The sequence below is a fragment of the Babylonia areolata genome, chromosome 2, assembly GCF_041734735.1.
Source record: "Babylonia areolata isolate BAREFJ2019XMU chromosome 2, ASM4173473v1, whole genome shotgun sequence".
Taxonomy (NCBI): domain Eukaryota; kingdom Metazoa; phylum Mollusca; class Gastropoda; order Neogastropoda; family Buccinidae; genus Babylonia; species Babylonia areolata.
Window position 1 is genome coordinate 8,306,829 of NC_134877.1, and position 21,006 is coordinate 8,327,834.

General features: G+C 42.5%; 1 protein-coding gene across 1 annotated transcript in view; it reads right to left on the bottom strand.

The window, feature by feature from the left end:
- Nucleotides 1–1,144: 1,144 nt before the first annotated feature.
- Nucleotides 1,145–21,006, bottom strand: part of LOC143296091 (uncharacterized) — a 40,917-nt gene continuing 21,055 nt past the window's right edge. The window contains exons 2-4 of the mRNA XM_076607854.1: nucleotides 17,230–17,438; nucleotides 7,218–7,361; nucleotides 1,145–1,236 (exon numbers count right to left, since the gene is read on the bottom strand). Of these exons, the coding sequence (XP_076463969.1) occupies nucleotides 1,145–1,236; nucleotides 7,218–7,361; nucleotides 17,230–17,438 (445 nt within the window). The remainder of the gene's footprint in view (nucleotides 1,237–7,217; nucleotides 7,362–17,229; nucleotides 17,439–21,006) is intronic.

Consider the following 21,006-nt stretch of genomic DNA (forward strand, 5'->3'; position numbering starts at 1 on the left):
AGACTTGGGGGGTATACAAACCTAGGGGAACATAGACCTGGGTGAACATAGACCTACCAAAAACGTTTTGGGGGGATTATCGACCTACGGGAATATAGACTGAGAGAACAAAGACCTGGGGGAACAAAGACCCAGAAAACGTAAATTTAGGGGAACATAGACCTGGGGGAATATAGTCATGTAAGAACTAGTAGCTGGCTGAAGGAAAATTCTGGGGAACATAGACCTAGGGGAACATAGAGCTGACCCCCCACATCATCTGCAAAATAAACCGCTAAACCATCATTTCAAGGAGTACTTATAGCTAACAAATTCCATCTGCTTCCTATGAACAAAAAACAAACAAAAAACAAAAATGAAAACCGACTTCGGAGACAAATATTTTTTCATGCACACGCTCGTCTCGGAAGTCATTATACTTTGAGCATTCCATTATAAGATAGAACTCATCCCCTATCACAGCCATATTACAAACCTTGCAAACTCTCGTGGTGTGTCACTACGTCTCCCTCTTTCCATTTCCAACTCAAGATTACTGAGCACAATTCATCAAAAGCAGTCACTGTACATCAGAACGACTGAACGTCTCTAGGAACGAACTTCATGTTCAAATATAATATCAGTTAAAACAGGTGTTCCATATCGAAAATTTTAATTGCAAATAAGACAACATTTTATCCAAGCAACAAGTTCATTGATAACTTTCCAGTTTTTGAATAAAAGCCCATTGGTAATAACTATTGTGTGAAATATATTCCTCGCAGTTCACATACCCTTCATTCTAATGTTGTTAATCTTGGCACTCTTCAAATATCAATGAATTTCAGAGAAAAAGAGAGGGGCCCAGGGGATATAAACTGGCCTAGGCCAAACATTAGCCAAGGTAAGATGTAGTCCAGGCCAGTTCTTACGGGGATAAACTCTGGCCTAGGCCAGTTCTTACGGGGGTAAGATCTGGCCAGGGTAAAATCTGGCCTGTTACACCGGCGTCACACCGGAACACTTCATTTACACCCTTCATGGAATACTCAGGCGTCCTGATTGAAACCATCCAGTCTATATCAACAACAACACTTTTTAATACCATACATTATTATTCTAATGCAATGGATTATTGTTATCATTATCATTATTATTATCATCATTATTTTATTATAGCTTTTATTATGCGATCCTGTATTGAATAATACCTTGTGGGACTGGCTTCCTGGTCCTTTGTACTGTATCCAGCAAAGTCTGCACACATATCGGTGACAAAACCACGAAATATAATAATCATTACCAATGTTGTTTTTTTATTTGTTCAATCATATTCTCATCAACTTACATGATCGTTTTTTTCCAACATTTCTATCAGACAAAGCTCTACAGATACAAAATCTATATACATTGTGCCTAAGAAAGTATAGAGTAAAGACATAATGATGTTCTAAATACTGATAGGTCCACAACAACATATTGTAAGCAGAACAATACATATTAAAGAGCATAATTCCAAGGTGACATTGTAAAGCTTATTTTTGTACTGAATATGTATATAATACCCAATTTTGCACAAATTTGTTATGTTCCATAGTTATGTTTAAAGCATACTTGTCTACTTCATATGCCTGTTTGATATCTTTTAAGAACATTTGTAATGTTGGTTTTACTTTGTTGATTCCACATTTGTATACTATAGAATTTAGCAATCAATAAAACATGAGAAACATTCATCAGTTTTTATTATCTTATGTCTAAAAAGCACCAGAGCATCGCTGAAAGTTAGTCTGTCACAATGTATACACTTTTCAAAAAGTTTAACATGGTCACCCCAACCCCAACCCCGATAATATAGAATGGTATATTTTTTATCCTTGCAGAAACTACGCTTGTTATGTTGGAGTGCTCCCATATTAGAACAGAATTTTACAAGAATATGATAATGTATATGAGTTTCTATGTGTGCGAGACAGAAACATGATTCAATGACACAGAAACGAATAATGAGCGCCCAATGGCATCCATCAATAGGCTCTACCCACGTAGGCAGACTGTTGTGCAAATGACTACATGTTTGCAAAGCGTTTCGAGCTTGGTCTCCAACCGAGGATAGGCGCTATATAAATATCCATATCCATCCATCCATAATTTCCATCTGGAACCATATATCTTATCTCTTGGATTTTTCTTGCAGGGAAAAAATGTTCTTCCAGTCAGGCTTATCTAAAAAAGAAATCAAGTCCCAGTTTTTACAGGCATTTGGTAATTCTGGTTTTCCAACAGTACCTCGCAGAAATATTTCGTTCCTCTTGAGCTTTTATCATTGTAGTATATGCTTTATCAAAGCTGGTTCCATTGTGATCATTGTTTTCAAATGCTATATTCCTTTTTCTTAAAAAAACAACAACAACGTTAACCGATAAACACAACCAAAGAAATTCCAGCACTGGGACTCGAGTATCAATTTTATCTTGGAATACATAAATATTGAAAACAAATTGTCCACTCCCTTTCATGAGATCTTTCACATAATAAACTCCAGATACAAAGCTTTAGCATCTATCTTGAATTTGCTATTGAAAAACAAAGCTTCCATCAAAATATCTTATCATGTACATCAGTTTTGTCATAGAATTCTGAATAACTACGAAACACACTTTTCCAAAAGGGGTTTTATTATACGCCTTCCAACTGTTAGAACTATTGGGTCATATTCCTGTAACATTTCAATTTCTGGACATTCTTTCAACAATTTTTTTTTCCATTTTGGACGATATGACAGATTGTAGCATTTTTCACCATGTTAGTTTTTAAAATTTCATGAATGATAGAATATGTGGAATATTTACACCCCGGATTTGTACACAGTGCACTGCCACTGACCTTTTTATTTCATTTCTTTTTTTTTTCTTTTTTTATATCCATACAAAATAAAAACACATTTTTGCAGTTCTTGAATCCTGTTATCTGGTGGATTTGGAAGCATAATACAAAAGTAAATTGATTTTAACGATGAGATTGACTTAAGAACAGCTACTCGTCCTAGAGATGTAATTGATCTTATCATCCATACATTAATAAGCTGGATTTTTGTTTCATTGAACTTAAGTTATATTTAGTTTTGTTATATTACGCAGATTGTTAGTAAACCAGAGCCCTATTGATTTTTTAAATACTTATTTCCATTATCAGGGTGCCTAAGAATAACTGGTCCATTACAGTAAGTTGTAAATTTCATTTGAGAATATTACGTATTTCTGATTTCTTGTATACTATGTTATTGGTTGTATCATTTATGGTATCTACATATATATTCTTTATCTTTTAAAAGTGATGAATCAAATTTCCAAAAATTCTTTGATTTAGCATCACTTCTAAACTTTACTGAAATGTAAGAGTAATCACTTCTATAACCAATCAAAATGTCTACATTTTTTACGTTGGATAATGAATTTTCGGAAATTAAGAAAAAGTCTAATCTGGCTTGCTGCGGTGGATTTAATCTTTTCTATTTAAGTCGTAGTGTTTCAGGATTTATTTCACGCTATATACCAGTTATAGTTGACCTGTCAATTCAATAACTTTTCCTTGTGCTTTAGGATTATTAGCATGTCTGTAATTACTGCAATCTAATGATGGGTTTAAAACTAGGTTCCAGTCCCCTCCAGTTACTATTGTTTCGGATTGTAATTGTTCAATTTGATTACCCAGTGCTAAATAAAACTGAGGATTATCACTGTTCGGATCATAAATATTTACCAGTGTGATATCTCTTTCCGTGGTGTGAATTAATATAATCAGGTAGTTCCCATGAATATCCTTAAAATCTAAATAATTCTTACACAAAATCGCTACACCTCTTGATTGTGATGTATCTGAGACCCCCCCAAAAACAAGCATGCACATTCCCCATTCAGCTCTTATCTGATTCTCTTGTTTACTTACGAAATGGGTATCTTGCAAAAAAAATATATATTGATTTTTTTTTTTTTTTTTTGGTCTAAGTAATTGAAAGACATCACGTCTTTTTTTTTATCACCAGGCTTTGGACATTAGCTGAAATGATCAAAAGGCCACACATTAATGACAGTCAAAAGATCTATAAGCTTCCCCTCTGTTTGTGATTTGATAAACCCTGTCTAGTTTTTATCAAAATCAAACACAAAAACCAACAGAAAACAAAATGTTTACGCCACGTATGTAATATTACTATTGTCTCCACATACCAACTACCGCACCCCTCCATCCCCCCAACCTCCACCCCAACACCCGAAAAAAGTCCGAAGAATGCAAAATACCCAATAAAAAGGTATATATACCTCTCTCTCTCTCTCTCTCTCTCTCTATATATATATATATATATACACACACACACACACACACACACACACATATATATATATATATATATATATATGTGTGTGTGTGTGTGTGTGTGTGTGTGTGTGTGTGTGTGTGTGTGTGGTTCCAAGGTTGTCATAGCCGAGGGGTGGCAATGGGGACAAGCTCCCATTGTCTATAAAATGCCCCTCACTGCGCGCGTCTCCAACAGCCTCTGACAACTAAGTCCAGCTCCTAGCCTGCTCGTGTGGCTTAGCCTGGCGGAACTGCTACTGCTGATAGGATAAGGAGCGAAGGCGGGTTACCTGGCGCCTGAAAACCAGTGCTTTGGGTAGATGGGGCTCATCAGTCTGGGAAGACAGCTCATCTAAGAGAAGGAACCTCCGTTGCCTTGCGGCCATACCCACTCATAGGAAAGGCTTCGGGAGTTAACCCTGAGGAAAAATCCGGAGCCGGAGTCCCCAAGGCAGCCCGAGGCTGTATAGAGCAATGTTCTGGCAACTCCTGCGACGGCACTGGAACCATGTGTATCAGCGCTTGCCTTTCCAATGGACCATTCCAGCGACGTGGAGAGGGGGGGGGGGGGGTGTCTGCTGCATGGGTAACAGTTTGCCCTCCATACTTACTTACCCAGACTTTGCGCTCTGGAGAGGTCACTCCAGCTTCGCTTTGCAGCGTCGACAAAACACGGGAAGTAGCAGTCACCTAGAGCGCAACTCTATAGTCTTCCGAGACTGAAGGATGCCTACCGATATATATATATATATATATATATATATATATATATATATATATATATTATAAAGAAAATCCCAACGTCCCTTAAACGAAAAGAAACAACAATAATTGACAATAAAAAGTAAACAGACAAACAAACCAGAGACCAGCAACCTAAACTGTGGTCTTTAGTTGACTTTCGTGGTCAGGTGCATCGGATGATATTTTACTGACAAAGCAGAAAAACAGAGTAAGTTTATACATACACACATGTTGCAAAGAGCACTAATGCCGAAAAATTCTATCTACATTAATAAGTTTTCCCCTCCTCTTTCTCCCTTTAAAACCCCTCCCTCCCTCTCTCTCTCTTCTTTAGAGCCGATCTTCTTCACCAGAGCCAAAATCGACGAAGCAGTAGAGAAAAGGTCAGGAAAAAGGGGGAAAATGGTTATAATTCTTTGTCAAAGAAAGAAAGAAAGGGAAAAAGAAAAGAGAAAGAGCGCGCAGATTGTGTGTACACATGTGAATGTGTGTGTGATTGTGGGTAAGTGCCAGTAGATGGATTTCTGGCAGACTAACTGGAGGAGAAAAAAGTGAATAAATAAAAAACTGAACTTACCTGTCCTTTTTCAGTAACAGTCACAATATCATACCACAAATGTTTTCAATATTTGCATGTGTGCCGGACACCATTAGAAGTACCACAGAGGAAAACTGTAATCCAAAATGTATATTCAAAGTCTCCAAAATGTATATTCAAAGTCAGATAAACTATGAGCCTTTTGAGATGCACCTTTATGGAGCAAAGCAAAACAATGATCCACGTAGAGCAGACTTCTGGGTCCAGAATATGTAAAACTTTTATAGTAAAGTATAACAGAAAACAAAACGCGCGTGTGTTTGTGTTTGGCAGAACAAACAAAAACCCTCCGTACAACTCACAACTACATTCAGTAAACTCATTTGTATTTCGGCATGCATTCAACAAAACATACAAAGCAGTAAGCAGCATCGTTATGTCTCAAGGCCTGTGAAGGCAGGTCTCTGCTCTATAAATCCTGATCTTGGTGTTGATTGGGGGATCTCTGGATCCTCAGATATTCTTCAGGTGATGGAAAGCCGCCCTCGCCTTGTCTATGCGGGTTCTATTGTCAGCATCTGTTCGATCGTCCGTTACTAATTAATAGACAGGAGCGCTAAATAATAAAAGCAAGCAAGTACAGTAAATTCCGCTCCCATAAGGGCACACAGCTTCAGGCCAATGTTGCTTATTGCTTCCCATCAGCTTGCACACAAGCAAGTAAAAGGTACAGGAAAACAGCACAGAAACTGCCTAAACACTAAGTAGTATTGGCTTGAAGAAGCGAAAGTTATATATTTGTTTTTTGTTTAATATCTAATGTTCCATTCTCCTTCCAATCAAACACACCAGGTTGATATCCAATTATTCAATTTCGTCTGTGCATTCTGGATAGCATTGTTCAAAATCAGAAGTATTCTTTTTTTCTTCTTTTTTTCTTTTGACGGATGAAACTTAGTGCGTTCTTATTTTCTGTTTCACGAGGTAATGACACTGCCACAGCAGACCAAAGACCGCCACACAGGCCGAACAATTGATGCTGTTCTACCATTGCCACAAACTGAGTGAAAACGACAGCAGACAATGCAGTGTCAGGTTTCACCCAATAACTGATTTATCTGTGTGAAATTCGAGCTGCTCTCCCCAGGGAGAGCACGTCGCTACACTGAGAGCGCCAACCGCTTTTTGTATTTTTTTCTGCCTGCAATTTTATTTGTTTTCCTATCGAAGTTGATTTTTCTACAGAATTTTGCCAGGGACAACCCTTATGTTGCCGAGGGTAATTTTACGTGCGCTATGTGCATGCTGGACACGTGAGCTCGGTTTATCGTCTCATCCGAATGACTAGCGTCCAGACCACCACTCAAGGTCTACTGGAGGGGGAGAACCAGTGCGCTCAGATTCTCTCGCTTCCTATGCGGACGCGTTACCAATAGGCCAACACTCCACTTCCGTTTCAGTCAAACGAATGTTTCGTCACTTAAGACAATTTTTGATTCCTCACAACAATAATATGATAACGGCCTAAAGTATGGGATGCTCTGTACCTTTACCATTTTCTTAATCTTTTCCCCTTTCCCTTTCTTGAAATACTCACTGGTAGTGACTATGTGACTGGTGTCTCCCCCAGGACCACGCGACTTGGCGACCAGAGTATTAAGCCTGGGCAGTGGCACCCTCTGTGCCTGGGAACGATTCTTCCGGGATGGGGCTGAATTAGCCTGTCGCTGCTTCTCGTCGCCTGCACAAACTCGGAGTATTAAGATAGTTATTAGTTAGTTTGTTAGTTACTTAATTAGTCAATCAGTCAGTCTGTTAGCTAATATTGCTTTTGCCTTGGACATCCAATAGTTTCTATTCAACATGCCAAGGTTTGCATAATGCAGATGACACGTCTTCTGAAAAGCGTCAATACAACATGGATGGTAGCACTTGAAGTCAAGCTCAGTTGGCGTTGAGTATGACTCAACAGTTATCTTTCGACAGCATGAGGTATCATCGCACGATGTGTTTTCCCACGCTCAGTAAGAGGCATGGCTGGGGCTTGGTGCTGAGTCCAGGTACTGCCAAATCAGCTTTAATAAATCCAACGTATGGAAGAGTATTTCCATCAGCACACTCCACACTCAACAGGCCTTTGATATCTTGAAGTTCCAGGTGAGCCAGGTGGGTATTGAAGAAGTGCTCACCCACTGTCGAGACAGACGATCCAGTGTCCAGAAGCGCCACAGTCTCTATTCCCTCTACACCGACACTTGTCTCGTTGGCAGTTCCAATCAGATCAGTGATGTCCGTGTCTTCCTGTGCAAACTGTTCATGGCACTGGGGCTTGCCGTGTTTGCCTTGCAGATGCCCCGCTCTGAAGGCTAATGTCGAAAATCCTGCTTGCGTCGTAGATGTTCAATGTTCGTCCTGCAGCCTATTCTGATGTGACCTGGCTCTCCACAGCGGTAGCAGACAACCTCTCCTCGTTGACGGTTATCACGGATTCGTCCTCCCTGCCAAGAGTTCTGCCGTCCCTGGCACCAAGCTGGGTTGTCTGATGCTTGGTTGTTACTTGACATCTGGCGGTTTTGACCCAACGATTGATAGTGGTCTTTGCGCTCGCTGTGTTGGGTATCTGCAGGCTTCTTGCTGTGGACTGATTTTATTTCTTGTTTCAGTGCCTTCAACTCAGATGAAAGCTGTTTGACCATGGCCTCCAACGATTCAGAGTGGTCTTTCCTGGGCTGGCTTTGTGTAACGTTGCATACTGTCTTCTTCTCCGTCTTTACGGGGGCAAGAGGATGTTGTTTTTCGACACGTCGTATTGCCTTACGAACCTCGTCAAAGGACTTGATGGTGTCGAACTGATACGCGGATGCATCCTTGAGTTCCTGCCGAGGTCCTGTCCAGAACATCTGCCGCAGTGCCTCATCAGTGCCTCCATTTATGTCTGAAAGTCTGCGCACACGACCAAACAGACCCTCAATCCTGCAGCTCCAGTCAGCCACTGTCTCAGCCTGTCCCTGTCGTGCGCTGTAGAAAGCAGCCAACACGTCAGCGTCTTCGTCCACTTGCCCATAGATGCTGTCAAGCTTCGTTAGTATCTCGTCCACTGTAGCATCAGGGCCAAGGCTGACCAGGAGTGAACCAGCCTTACATTGGAGCGAAGCTCGGATAGCGTCAGCGATATCCTGTGACGAGTGGTTCTCACGACGGAGGCTAAGAAGTTGGTGACGCCATAACTCGTAGCCTTCTTCGCCGCCAAACTTTGTCAGCCATGGTTTGCGACCCACAACGCTGATGACGGGCTGAGCCAGATGTTGAGCCAAAGGAGGTTCAGAATCGGCAAACTCATGGTGTTCCTGCTGCTGGTTACTGGTCTTGACTGACTCTGCGGACGGCATGTCAGCTGACAACCATGGTTGAGACGCGACAACGTTTGCCATCCATTGCCTCAAAGCTTCTTTGGAATCTGTCTTTGGTCGTGATCCTAATGCAGTAAAAATCTTCTCTAAAGTTGTCTCTTCTTCCTCGGAAAGAGGCCTATCAACGTCTTCACCACCTGTTGCCATAGTGATTAAAGATAGCACTGAGTGAAACGTTGACGCAAACGTAAGTGATTGGAAGCTGCTCAAGTTTATCTGCTGGCTTCGACAGCAAAGCACAGTCCAGCAATGAATCTTAGGGAAGGGGGATTGGGGGTGGGGTGGAGGAAGGGATTCTTAACCTCTCGACGACAACTCAGTGACGACGACACAGCTGAAGATCACGTCATCACGACGACATTCACGACTGTAGTCTTCCATCTCTGCATTGACGATGATTATTGGAAATAGCGGGGGGGGGGGGGGAGTAAGGGGGTATCCAAGGTTGGAGGGTAGGGAGGGGGTAAGAAGGTATCCAACGGGATTTGGAATGGAAAGGTAATGGTGGAGAAGGTAAGGGTTGGGGGAAAAACGATGGTAGCGATGGGGAGGGGGGTGGGAGCGATCAGCTACGACGACAAAGAAGAAAAAGAAAACTTCATCCACCGAGGTCAATGCTGACGAAACTTGAGGTAGCTGTAGTCATCGAAGACGGACATTGGGCGCCATTGTTGTAGTTGCTGGGGGTAGGTTCTATCTTCGGTACAGCGTTTTCCTCAAGAGGGTAAGGAAGAACAGGATGGGGAGGAAAAGGGAATAAACACCTCACACAAGATCGTTTTTCAGAGTTTCTCTATTCTGATCTCGTAATTGCGTCAATGCGCGACAACGCGCGACAATGCGCTACAATGCGCGACAATGCGCGAGCCTCTGCACAAAAGTACATAAACTCCATTTAATAAAACATACAAAAAGTATTTATAAAACAATATAATAAATACTGTACAAACTATATTTGTAATGTACAGCATGAAAGTATTTTGACAACACAAATATAACACTTTATCATTTGGATAAATCGATCCATAGAAATTACAAAGACAATTGAATAGAAATGAACAATAACCAAACAATCCCAGAAACGGGTCACCTTTCATTCGTTTACTAAAATAGTGAAATTAAGTAATCCAATTCATAACCAGAATAAATACAAAATGTTTTGACAAATAATGAAGAACCAAATACCTATAAATAATAATAACAATAATAGGACCTAACGTTAATACCATAGATATCTTCACCTCATCAGTGTGACAACAGGCCAAACTTCGAAACACTAGGACCCGTCCGGTCCAGCCGATTCTCGCGCTCTGGCTTACAGTTGCTGTGACGGGATCAGCTAAGCTATCCAGATATACTGAGGAGCGATGATCACAATAAAATCATATTCATAAGAAACACGCAATTGCTTCCCCTAGCATCACAAGCACCAACACGCAATTGCTTCCCCTTGCATCACAAGCAACAACACGCACGCGCAATCTCAACTACACATTCATTCAAGGTGCCACAAAAATAAATGCTATTACATAACGTTCCTTCGGAACATGTCTGCAGACTTCTGCAAGAAAATTTTGACCATTAGAAACAGTTTCCACTCAGCCTCACAGTCGCACAATGTGTTTCCATCTTTCTCTGGTACCCCTCTCTCTGTGAGTTTGATCCTGTTACTGAAGACTTTGTAAGAAAAACCTTTTGCTCTCCAAAAACATGTGAACTAGATCCAACGCCCACCAAGTTTCTGTTCCAACACCAAGACCCTCTTCTGCCTGCCATTACTCATATCATGAATAATCATTTCTGGTGTCTTTCTTACTGAATTTAAAATAGCCATACTAAAACCTCAACTGAAGAAAACAAACCTGGACCCCAACGACTTGAAAAATTACAGACCCATCCCTACCTTGCTACACTTCTCCAAACTTCTTGAATGACTCGTGCTCCAACAACTTTTCTCTCATTTGACCTGTCACTCACTACTCAGTGATCACCAGTCTGCTTATAGCCCTGGACACTGCACAGAGACCGTTCTTCTATGCATTGTAAATGATCTGTTGAATTCTATAGACCAAGACAAAATTTATGTTCTACTTTTGGACCTTTCTGCAGCCTTCAATACGATAGATCACGATATTCTTCTTTCACGTTTGAATCAAATTTTTGGAATTACAAGCACTGCCCTCAACTGGTTTAGATCTGATCTCTCTGACAGAGCAAATTGTCCTTGTAAACGAAAATAGATCTGAATCCACTCTTAATTTCGACGTTCCCCAAGGCTCTGTGCTGAGCCCGGTGCTTTTCATAATCTACACCATTCCACTCACACCTCTTACTGACACTTATTCCATCCGTATTGAAATGTATGCTGATGACACTCAAACATTCTGATTCCCCTCCAAATTATGAACATCTAATTCAAACTCTCCAAAACTGTTTTACAGAAGTTCAAATTGGATGACAGAAAAACTGAAGCTAAACGATGATAAGACTGAAGCCCTCAGACTCCTTCCTCCATCACTAGATGCCACTTCCCTGCCTTCCACTGTCGATCATGGAAACTTTTCAATCTCATTCTCTGATCATGTCCATGACCTTGGCTTTTTCCTCGATAAAGATCTGTCCAAGCAGTGTCACATCAGCAAAACCTGTCAAGCAGCCTACTTTGAACTCAAACGAGTCAGCTCCATACGCCACTAACTCAGACTCGACGCAACCAAAACACTAGTTAGTTCACGCATACTCACTAGATTAGACTATTGCAACTCTCTTCTCATCGGTTGTCCACAAACACTCCTCAGACAACAACAGCACGTTCAAAACTCTGCCGCCAAACTGATTTATAAAGCAAAAAGATCCGCACACTGCACACCCGTTCTAAAAGAGTTGTACTGGTTACACATAGAGCAAAGAATCGAATACAAAGCCGCCTGTCTCTGCTACCATGTCATATCTGGAACTGCACCCCGATACCTCTTTGACATCTTTCAAATCTATGTACCCTCCCGTTCTCTTTGTTTTGCTGCCGCTGATAGAACCTTCCACGTCCAAAAACACAAAAGAGAACAGCACAGTGGTCGAGCCTTTTCATCATCTGCTGTTCAAATATTAAACTCTTTGCCTCACCACGTCCGTCACAGCCCCTAACTGCCTTCCTTTAAATCTAACCTCAAGGCTTTCCTCTTCCAGCAGCATTTCCTCTAGACCCTCTCTTAATCATGAAAGTAGTTAGTTGATTGTGTAGCTATATTTGTAATGCTGTATTGTGTGTATGTTGAAGGTATGTATATATGGATGGAAGGATGGATGCGTGAATGTATGTATGTATGTATGTATGCATTGTACGTATGAGTTTGTATGCGCATATATGTTTATTGAGCATGATTATGAGTTGAGGACTGAGTGTGTTTCGTATGCGTGTGTGTGGATTGTAAAGTGCTTTGTGCAATGAGGAAAGCGCTGATAAATATCCAGTTATTATCATTATTATTATTATTATTAAGTGTCCAACTTTCTTTCAGTGTTTACAAGTGTAGTACTCCACAGTGCGTTGCTGTAACCGCCTTCCTCTCCGTTGAACCGATAGGTTTCTTCCGCAGATTCTGCCGGATCCAGACTTCGCATACATGGGTAGACACACCCCGGGGGCCAACTGCGTGTGGCATGCACACAGCACAGTGGAGCTAGATGGCCGTCGGTGGCTCTCCTGAGCCGACGCCCTTTTATGGATCTCCATAAGGGTGTCTAGCCACCCGCCTCACCAGTCCCAGAAGGAAGCGGTGGAAGTGCCGGTTTAGTCGTCGGCAACCCGACCCTGAACAGGTTGTACTGGATTACAGGTTACCAGTAGCAGATCTAATGACCTGACCTGACAACAACGCACTGTGGAGTGCAGAGAGCAAGATGAGACACTGAAAGGATATCTTGATCATCCACTGCATCCGTGCTCATCCTCCAGTCGTCTCGACTTAGTCTTGCCACTGGAAATTGGTGGACCCGGACAAGAGAGTGAGGTCGACGTTGCGCAACTCCTCTTCACTTTAAACAAACTCATCGCGCAAGTCATCAGTCATCCAAAATGACCTTTCATCCTTCATCATTTCATCACCCCCAAGTCCTGTGGCGACAGGCGAGCGACGAAACGACAGGTGTGGGTACACTGGCAGTCGCAGCCGCAGACCTGCACGCAGGCGGCTCAGGCCATAGGGTCGTTCTTCGTCGACAGGAGCAGCGATGGAGCTCGGCAGCCGTCTGAGCGTCTGAGCAGCCCTCTTTAGGAATGCACTGCTCACCTCCCTGGCATGAGGAAGGGGCTAGAAAAGGTGCCCTAAAAATTGCCTGCTCCATATCACCCTGGCCAGCATACCGCGGCTGGCGGGGACCCTACATCAGCGGTCGAAACAAAGAGAAAGAAAAGAAAAAAACAAGGATCGTTCCTCTCACCATTGGTGCTTGGAACATAAGGACTCTCCTGGACAGAGATAACGCGGACAGACCCCAAAGGAGAACAGCACTAGTTGCATCCGAACTCGCCAGATACAACATCGACATCGCAGCCTTGAGTGAGACTCGGCTTGCAGGCGAAGGCGAGCTCTGTGAACGGGGATCTGGTTACACCTTCTTCTGGAGTGGACGAGGAAGCGAAGAGCGACGTGAGGCTGGCGTTGGTTTTGCACTAAAAACAGCACTTGTCAGCAAGCTAGCTGGAATCCCAAAGGGAGTCAACGATAGGCTTATGACCATGAAACTCCCATTGGCATCTGGCCAGAAGCACCTCACCATTGTCAGTGCCTACGCCCCAACCATGACCAACCCGGATGAAGTGAAGGCGAAGTTCTACGAGGACCTTCACTCTGTCATTGCTGCCATCCCTAAAGCAGACAAGCTCATCATTCTTGGGGACTTCAATGCTAGAGTTGGCTCTGACTACATCTCCTGGGATGGAGTGATTGGAAAGCACGGTGTGGGCCACTGCAACCCAAATGGATTGCTTTTGCTTCAGACCTGTGCAGAGCACGAACTGCTGATAACCAACACAGTTTTCTGCCTCCCTACCCGTAACAGGACGTCATGGATGCACCCTCGCTCAAAGCATTGGCATCTCATCGATTATGTCACCGTCAGGAAAAGGGATAGGCAAGATGTACGTGTAACAAAGACCATGTGCGGCGCCGAGTGTTGGACAGACCATCGCCTTGTAGTCTCGAAGCTGAATATTCGAATCCAACCCAAGAGACGCCCCCAAGGCCAGAAGGCTCCAAAACGGCTCAACATCGCTAAGCTGAAAAGCATCACCATCAAACAGTCCTTTGTGGAGCTGCTGGAAGATCGTCTGGAATCCGCCTCTCTGGACAACCAGAATGTGGAGTCTGACTGGAGGACCCTGCGTGAGCTGATCTATAGTACAGCTTCAGAGACCCTGGGACCAATGACCAGAAAGCACAAAGACTGGTTTGATGAAAACTGTGATGAAATCAAGCAGCTTCTGGATGAGAAACGCCGTCTGCATCAAGCCCACCTGAGCAACCCAAAGTCCACATCAAAAAAGGATGCATACAATGCCATCCGCAGGACTGTTCAGCAAAAGTTACGCCAGATGCAGGATAAGTGGCTGAGTGACAAAGCTGATGAGATCCAGGGATATGCTGACAGGCACGATATGAAGAGGTTCTATGATGCCTTAAAAGAAATCTACGGCCCCACATCCTCAGGATCATCCCCCCTCCTCAGTGCAGATGGGAATACCTTGATCACCGAGAAGGAGAACATTCTTGAACGATGGGCTGAGCACTTCAACAGTGTCTTAAATCGCCCTTCCTCCATAAATGATGAAGCCATAGACCGTCTCCCACAAGTCCCCACCAACGAAGCACTGGACGATCCGCCAACACTTCTTGAGACCCAGAAAGCAATCCCTCTGCTATCCAGTGGCAAAGCACCTGGCTCAGACTCCATACCAGCAGAGGTCTACAAGGATGGAGGCACTGTGCTGACTGAGAAGCTTCATCAGCTGTACTCACTCATGTGGAAAGAAGAGACGATCCCCCAGGATTTCAAAGATGCATCTATCATTCACTTGTACAAGCGAAAGGGGAACCGGCAAGCCTGTGATAACCATCGGGGCATTTCCTTGCTCTCCGTCGCAGGCAAGATACTTGCCAGGATCCTACTTAACCGCCTCACAGCGCACCTTGACCAAGGTCATTTGCCTGAGAGCCAATGTGGATTCCGGAAAGAGCGCGGAACCACTGACATGGTGTTTGCTGCAAGGCAGCTGCAAGAGAAATGTCAGGAGCAAAATGCTGATCTGTTCTCCACCTATGTCGACCTCACTAAGGCCTTCGACACCGTGAGTAGAGAGGGACTGTGGAAGATCATGGCCAAGTACGGATGCCCTCGGAAATTTATTTCCTTGGTCAGCCAATTCCATGAAGGCATGCAGGCTCGAGTCCAGGACAATGGTGAAACATCTGCTCCTTTTGCTGTCACAAATGGTGTCAAGCAAGGCTGCGTCCTGGCTCCAACGCTGTTCAGCCTCATGTTCTCTGCAATGCTTACTGATGCCTTCAGAGATGGCGATGTTGGAATCGGCCTAAAGTACCGAACATATGGCAAGCTGTTTAACCTCAGAAGGCTTCAAGCAAAAACGAAGGTCATGACAGACATCATCAGAGACTTTTTGTTTGCTGATGATTGTGCCCTCAACGCTGGATCTGAAGCTGACATGCAACTCAGCGTCGACAAGTTTGCCACTGCCAGCAGGAACTTCGGCCTTACCATCAGCACGAGGAAAACTGAAGTTCTCCATCAGCCAGCCCCAGGGAAACCCTACGTTGAGCCCAACATCACAGTCAACGGTCAGAGACTCAGTGCGGTGGAGCGGTTCACATACCTTGGCAGCACACTGTCACGAAATGCGACCATCGACGATGAAGTGAACGTCAGGATTGCAAGAGCAAGCGCAACTTTTGGTAGACTCAATGCAAATGTCTGGAACAGAAGAGGCATTAGTCTTGAGACCAAGCTAAAGGTCTACAGAGCAGTAGTTCTCCCCACACTACTGTACGCCTGCGAAACTTGGACAGTGTACCAACGACATGCCAAGAAGCTGAACCACTTCCACACAACATGCCTCAGGAAGCTACTGAACATCAAGTGGCAAGACAAGACCCCAGACACAGAGGTGCTCGCAAAAGCCACCCTTCCCAGCATCTTCACCATCCTGATGCAGTCCCAGCTTCGCTGGGCTGGACACGTGGCGCGCATGCCAGACCATCGGCTGCCCAAAAGGCTCTTCTATGGCGAGCTGCAACAAGGGAAGAGATCACACGGAGGTCAGAAGAAGCGCTTCAGAGATACTCTGAAAGTCTCTCTGAAAGCGTTTGATATCAACCCTGACTGCTGGGAGGAATCTGCAGTGGACCGTGACAAATGGCGCGCTGCTGTGCACAAAGGCACCAGGTTGTGCGAGGCCAACAGGACTGCTGCAGCAGTTGAGAAGAGGCAGGCCAGAAAGTCACGGGCAAACAAGCTCCCTGACAATGATATGCCTGTCTTTGTCTGCCCCAACTGTCAGCGAACATTTCGTGCGCAGATTGGACTATTCAGCCATCTGCGCACTCACAGATACATTCATGAGCATCCTTCCCCCCACCCCACCACCACCCTCCCCTCATCCCCCATCCCCCATCTGGATGACAACGATGGTCATCATCGATCTCGATGGACACACCACCACAAGTGTAGTTCTTGAAAGGACAGCTTGCAGCGAAATGCGCTTTACCACAGTGGAAAACAGTTTGTAGATTTGTTGACTGATACAAAATGGCGTCACTGTCTCTTTCTTGTATAAACAAACATGTGCATATTTCTCCAAGAACTGTCTCTCTTGTGAGAACTATTACACGGAAAGCATATAGAAATGTATTTTGGTACTTCCCTGCATGAGTCCTTTGGGAATCCTCGTCGCCAATGTCACGTTCAGTCTTAAATCAATACACAACAATCATAGTTCGTTGTTATGACTTATTCCAACCAAGGTAAAAACTGTCCTCTTTACGCTAATACACAACAATAAAGTATTCTGCCAACATAACTATATTGAATATCACATGGTGTTGAAGAAAGTACTGCTACCACTACATAACTACAGGTTCTGCCAAATTACCGGTTCTGCCAAAGTACCCATGGCTTTACACATACCTTGAGCCTTCCTGTCAGGAAGTGACTGCTGTCTCCCAGCTTGAGCTTTGTGGCTAGGTGCCGCCTTGCCCTGTGTGTAGTACGTCATGCCGCTTGTGCCCTGTCCCTCTGTCAGCAGGAAGCCGTTATGTCTCGGGGGTGGAAAGGATTGAACTGTCCGCTTGTCAGGCGACTGGACTGGTTTGTGCAAATCCACAGGATTGGCTACCCTGAAGACAGTATAAATTTCATGCATGACCAATATGAAGTATAAAAATGCAGCAATCATCAACCCGGATTAATTTGTGACGCAATTATTGAATCGACGATTACTGACCACAGTACTACATAAGATCACGTTTCAAATTTCTATAAATCGATTCGTAACCTGAGGAAGAAATATTGACCAACAAATCAAGGATAAAATTTGAAGTTCTTTTCCGCTGGCAATGTTGGATCCTGCGGTAAGCCGAAGACAAAATATAAATCATATAAGTAGTTTCAATGCTGCATATCTAAGTATGGGCACATTGAAAAATGTATTTCCATCCATTATGTTCGTGAGTACATTATTTAATCTGACAGTAAATTTCTACTGTCCTATCCGCTGAGTTTAAGTATGCCGATTCAGTAATGCACCTAAAAAAAACAGACAGCAAATTTGTTGAATAAAACACTCCTGATAAGTAGGTTACATGTCTGCTTCAACTGGAAAGATTGGAACCATACAATCGAGTGTAGTCCGCTTCATGATTCTGTGTTTGACAGTGCCGAAATATACAATAACCACTTCTGCGGGTGAATTTCAGGCAAAACTGATGCCGCTATAAACCATACAGAGTGAAGCAGTCCAAACAGGAAGTGTCAAACTCCTTATGAAGTCCTTTTGTTTATTTTTATTTTATTTTATTTTTTAAAGAAAATCACTCTAGTGGAAATATGTCAACAGAAAGAATGAAAACTCACACACACACACACACACACACACACACACACACACGCACGCACGCACACACACACACACACACACACACAGGATCAAACAAATCAATTTTTACTGCCGAACTTTTTGCAATTCTGATGGCTTTGAATTATCTGGTAAGCATTCCCGGGATAGTACTGCAGATTCATTTTTGCGTTGATTCAAAATCTTCAAGCTCTTGAATCGTTAAAATTGCAAACACGACAAGAAATTATATCAGAAATAAGCCATTTAATTCACTTTCTTTCAATTCGAGGTACAGAGATAACGTTCTGTTGAATACCGTCTCGGAGTTCTTTTCACTGCAATAAGATTGACATGGCAGCGACAAGGGGAGCAAAGAACATATTAGATCTAAATGACGTACACCTTCCTCTGTCTCTACAAGACTTTTATACTCTTGTTGACAAATTTGCTTGGGATATATTCCAACATAACCTTAAACGATATGAACATAATCACAAAGTTTGACACTGACACAATAAACATTCAGTTCTGTGTCAGTAAGGAAATACAGACTCTTATGTATAGACGGAAAACTAATGCTTTAAAAAAAAAAAAAAAAAAATTATATATATTATATATGTATGCATATATGTATATATGAATATTGTATGCATCAGTGGACAGAAAATTACAAATCTGCATATTCTTTCTTGTGTTAATTTAAGAGTTTATTCCTATACTTTCCCAAAACTCAGTTACAAATATATCTAACTCTTCATCGTTAACTTACGAATTTTTTTGTTAGTTTATCTAAATGTTCAAAGGCTCATTACCTGTAAGTATTCTAACATTTGACTCTTAACCGGTTTTTGTTGTTGTTGTTGTTTTTGTTTTGTTTTGTTTGTTGCTTTTTTTCCAGTTAGTTGATTTTACGGTCCTTTTTCTCGTTCGTCAGATGGACGGTTTTGTGGTTAATTAACTGGTTTCCTTTCCATTCTCCAAATTTCCTTTTCCGTTCCAAATTTCGATTTCCTGTTAAATTTGTAATTGTAAAGAGTTCGAACACGTTCCCGTACACATAAACACATACACTACACACTTTTACCCCCGTCTGAAATCACTTTAGTGAACAGATGTTAAATTGATGACCAACACACACACACACACACACACACACACACACACACAACTTACGAACCCCCCCTTCCCCCTTCCTCTCTTTCCCTGTCTCTCTCTTTCTCTCTCTCTCTCCATCATTTTCAGACTTTATTTAACGATAATGAGCTGGTTGACAGAGTTGTTGCCTATGATGAAAGAATTACTTCCCCTGATGTGCCGATTTTAAACTGTGATGAATTACAGAGTCAGAATTTTGTACTTCATTTAGTCGTTTGAAAAATGAAAAATCATGTGGTGTGGATGACATGTTGCCTGAAATGTTGAAATTGTCTGCCGATCATTCTGTTCAGTTTATGACGAAACTTTTCAAAGTAATTTTTGACAGTGCAATATACCAAAAAGAATGGACAAATGCAATTATTGTGCCAATTTTTAAAAAAAAGGAGACAAGAATTTGACCTCGAACTACAGAGGAGTATTTCTTTTTAAGTATCGTAAGTAAATAGTATACAGGCATACTGAACAGAAGATTAACTAAGTGGATTGAAGACAATAAAAAGTTGAAGGAATAGCAGGCAGGTTTCAGGAAAGATTACTCGACTTTTGATCATATATTTACTTTGAAAGCTATAAAGCAAAAAAGCTTCTTCTTTTTTTTTTAAAGAAAGGTGGAAAACTCTATGTCTGCTTTGTTGATCTGAAATCTGCCTTTGATTCAGTTCAGCAGGAGCCGCTAATTGATATACTACATAAGACAGGAGTTAGTGGAAATTTTATAAATGCCATTTCAGCTATGTACCAGTCTGTTGTTTCATGCATGAGAGTCGATAGCCGTCTAACAGACTTCTTTGAATGCCATATAGGAGTAAGGCAGGGTTGTATTCTTTCGCCGATACTTTTTTCAATATTTATCAACGAAATTGCAACTTATGTAGACGAAAATGGAATGCATAGTATTCAGTTGTTACCAGGTTTTGTTCAGCTTGTCATTCTCCTCTTCGCAGATGACATTGTTCTTCTGTCGGACACTGCTAGGGGTCTCCAAAACCAAACTGACCTGCTCAACCAAGCCTGTAAGGATTTATATTTAAAGATTAATGGCGATAAAATGAAATTATGGTATTCAGAAAAGGTGGGGGGTTTTCAGGGGGTAGGGGGTTTGGAAAGGGGGTGCGGGGGGGAAGGGGGGGGGGTGAACAGTGGTCGTTAGATGGAAGTGACTTAGAAGTAGTCAACGAATATAAGTACCTGGGTTTTGTTTTCACGACTAAGATGAGCTGGGCAAGGGGGGTGGAAGCTTTGGCGATAAAGGGGAAGAGGGCAAGCGCTGATTGTATTAAGAATATCATCAAGCCAAATGATATATCAAAGCCATGCTTTTTCAAAATCTTTGACACTCAGGTTTTACCTGTGCTCCTGTGTTCATCCGAAATGTGGGGTATGAAGTGGTTAGATACCATTGAAAAGGTACATACTTTTGTTTGTAAACATTTTCTGAAGGTCCCTTTGAAAGCGCCAAACAAATTTGTTTATGGTGAGCTTGGGCGACACCCGCTATATATCAACAGCACTGTGAGATGCATGAAATAGTGGTTAAGATTTTGAAAATGGACGTGGAAAGATTACCAAGGCAAGCCTACTTGATGTTAAGAAATCTGGATGATAGAGGTAAACATGCTGGACAACCTTGATTAAAAATACAGTATTTCACTTGGGCTTGGGATGCACTTGGTACAACCGAGGTGTTGGAC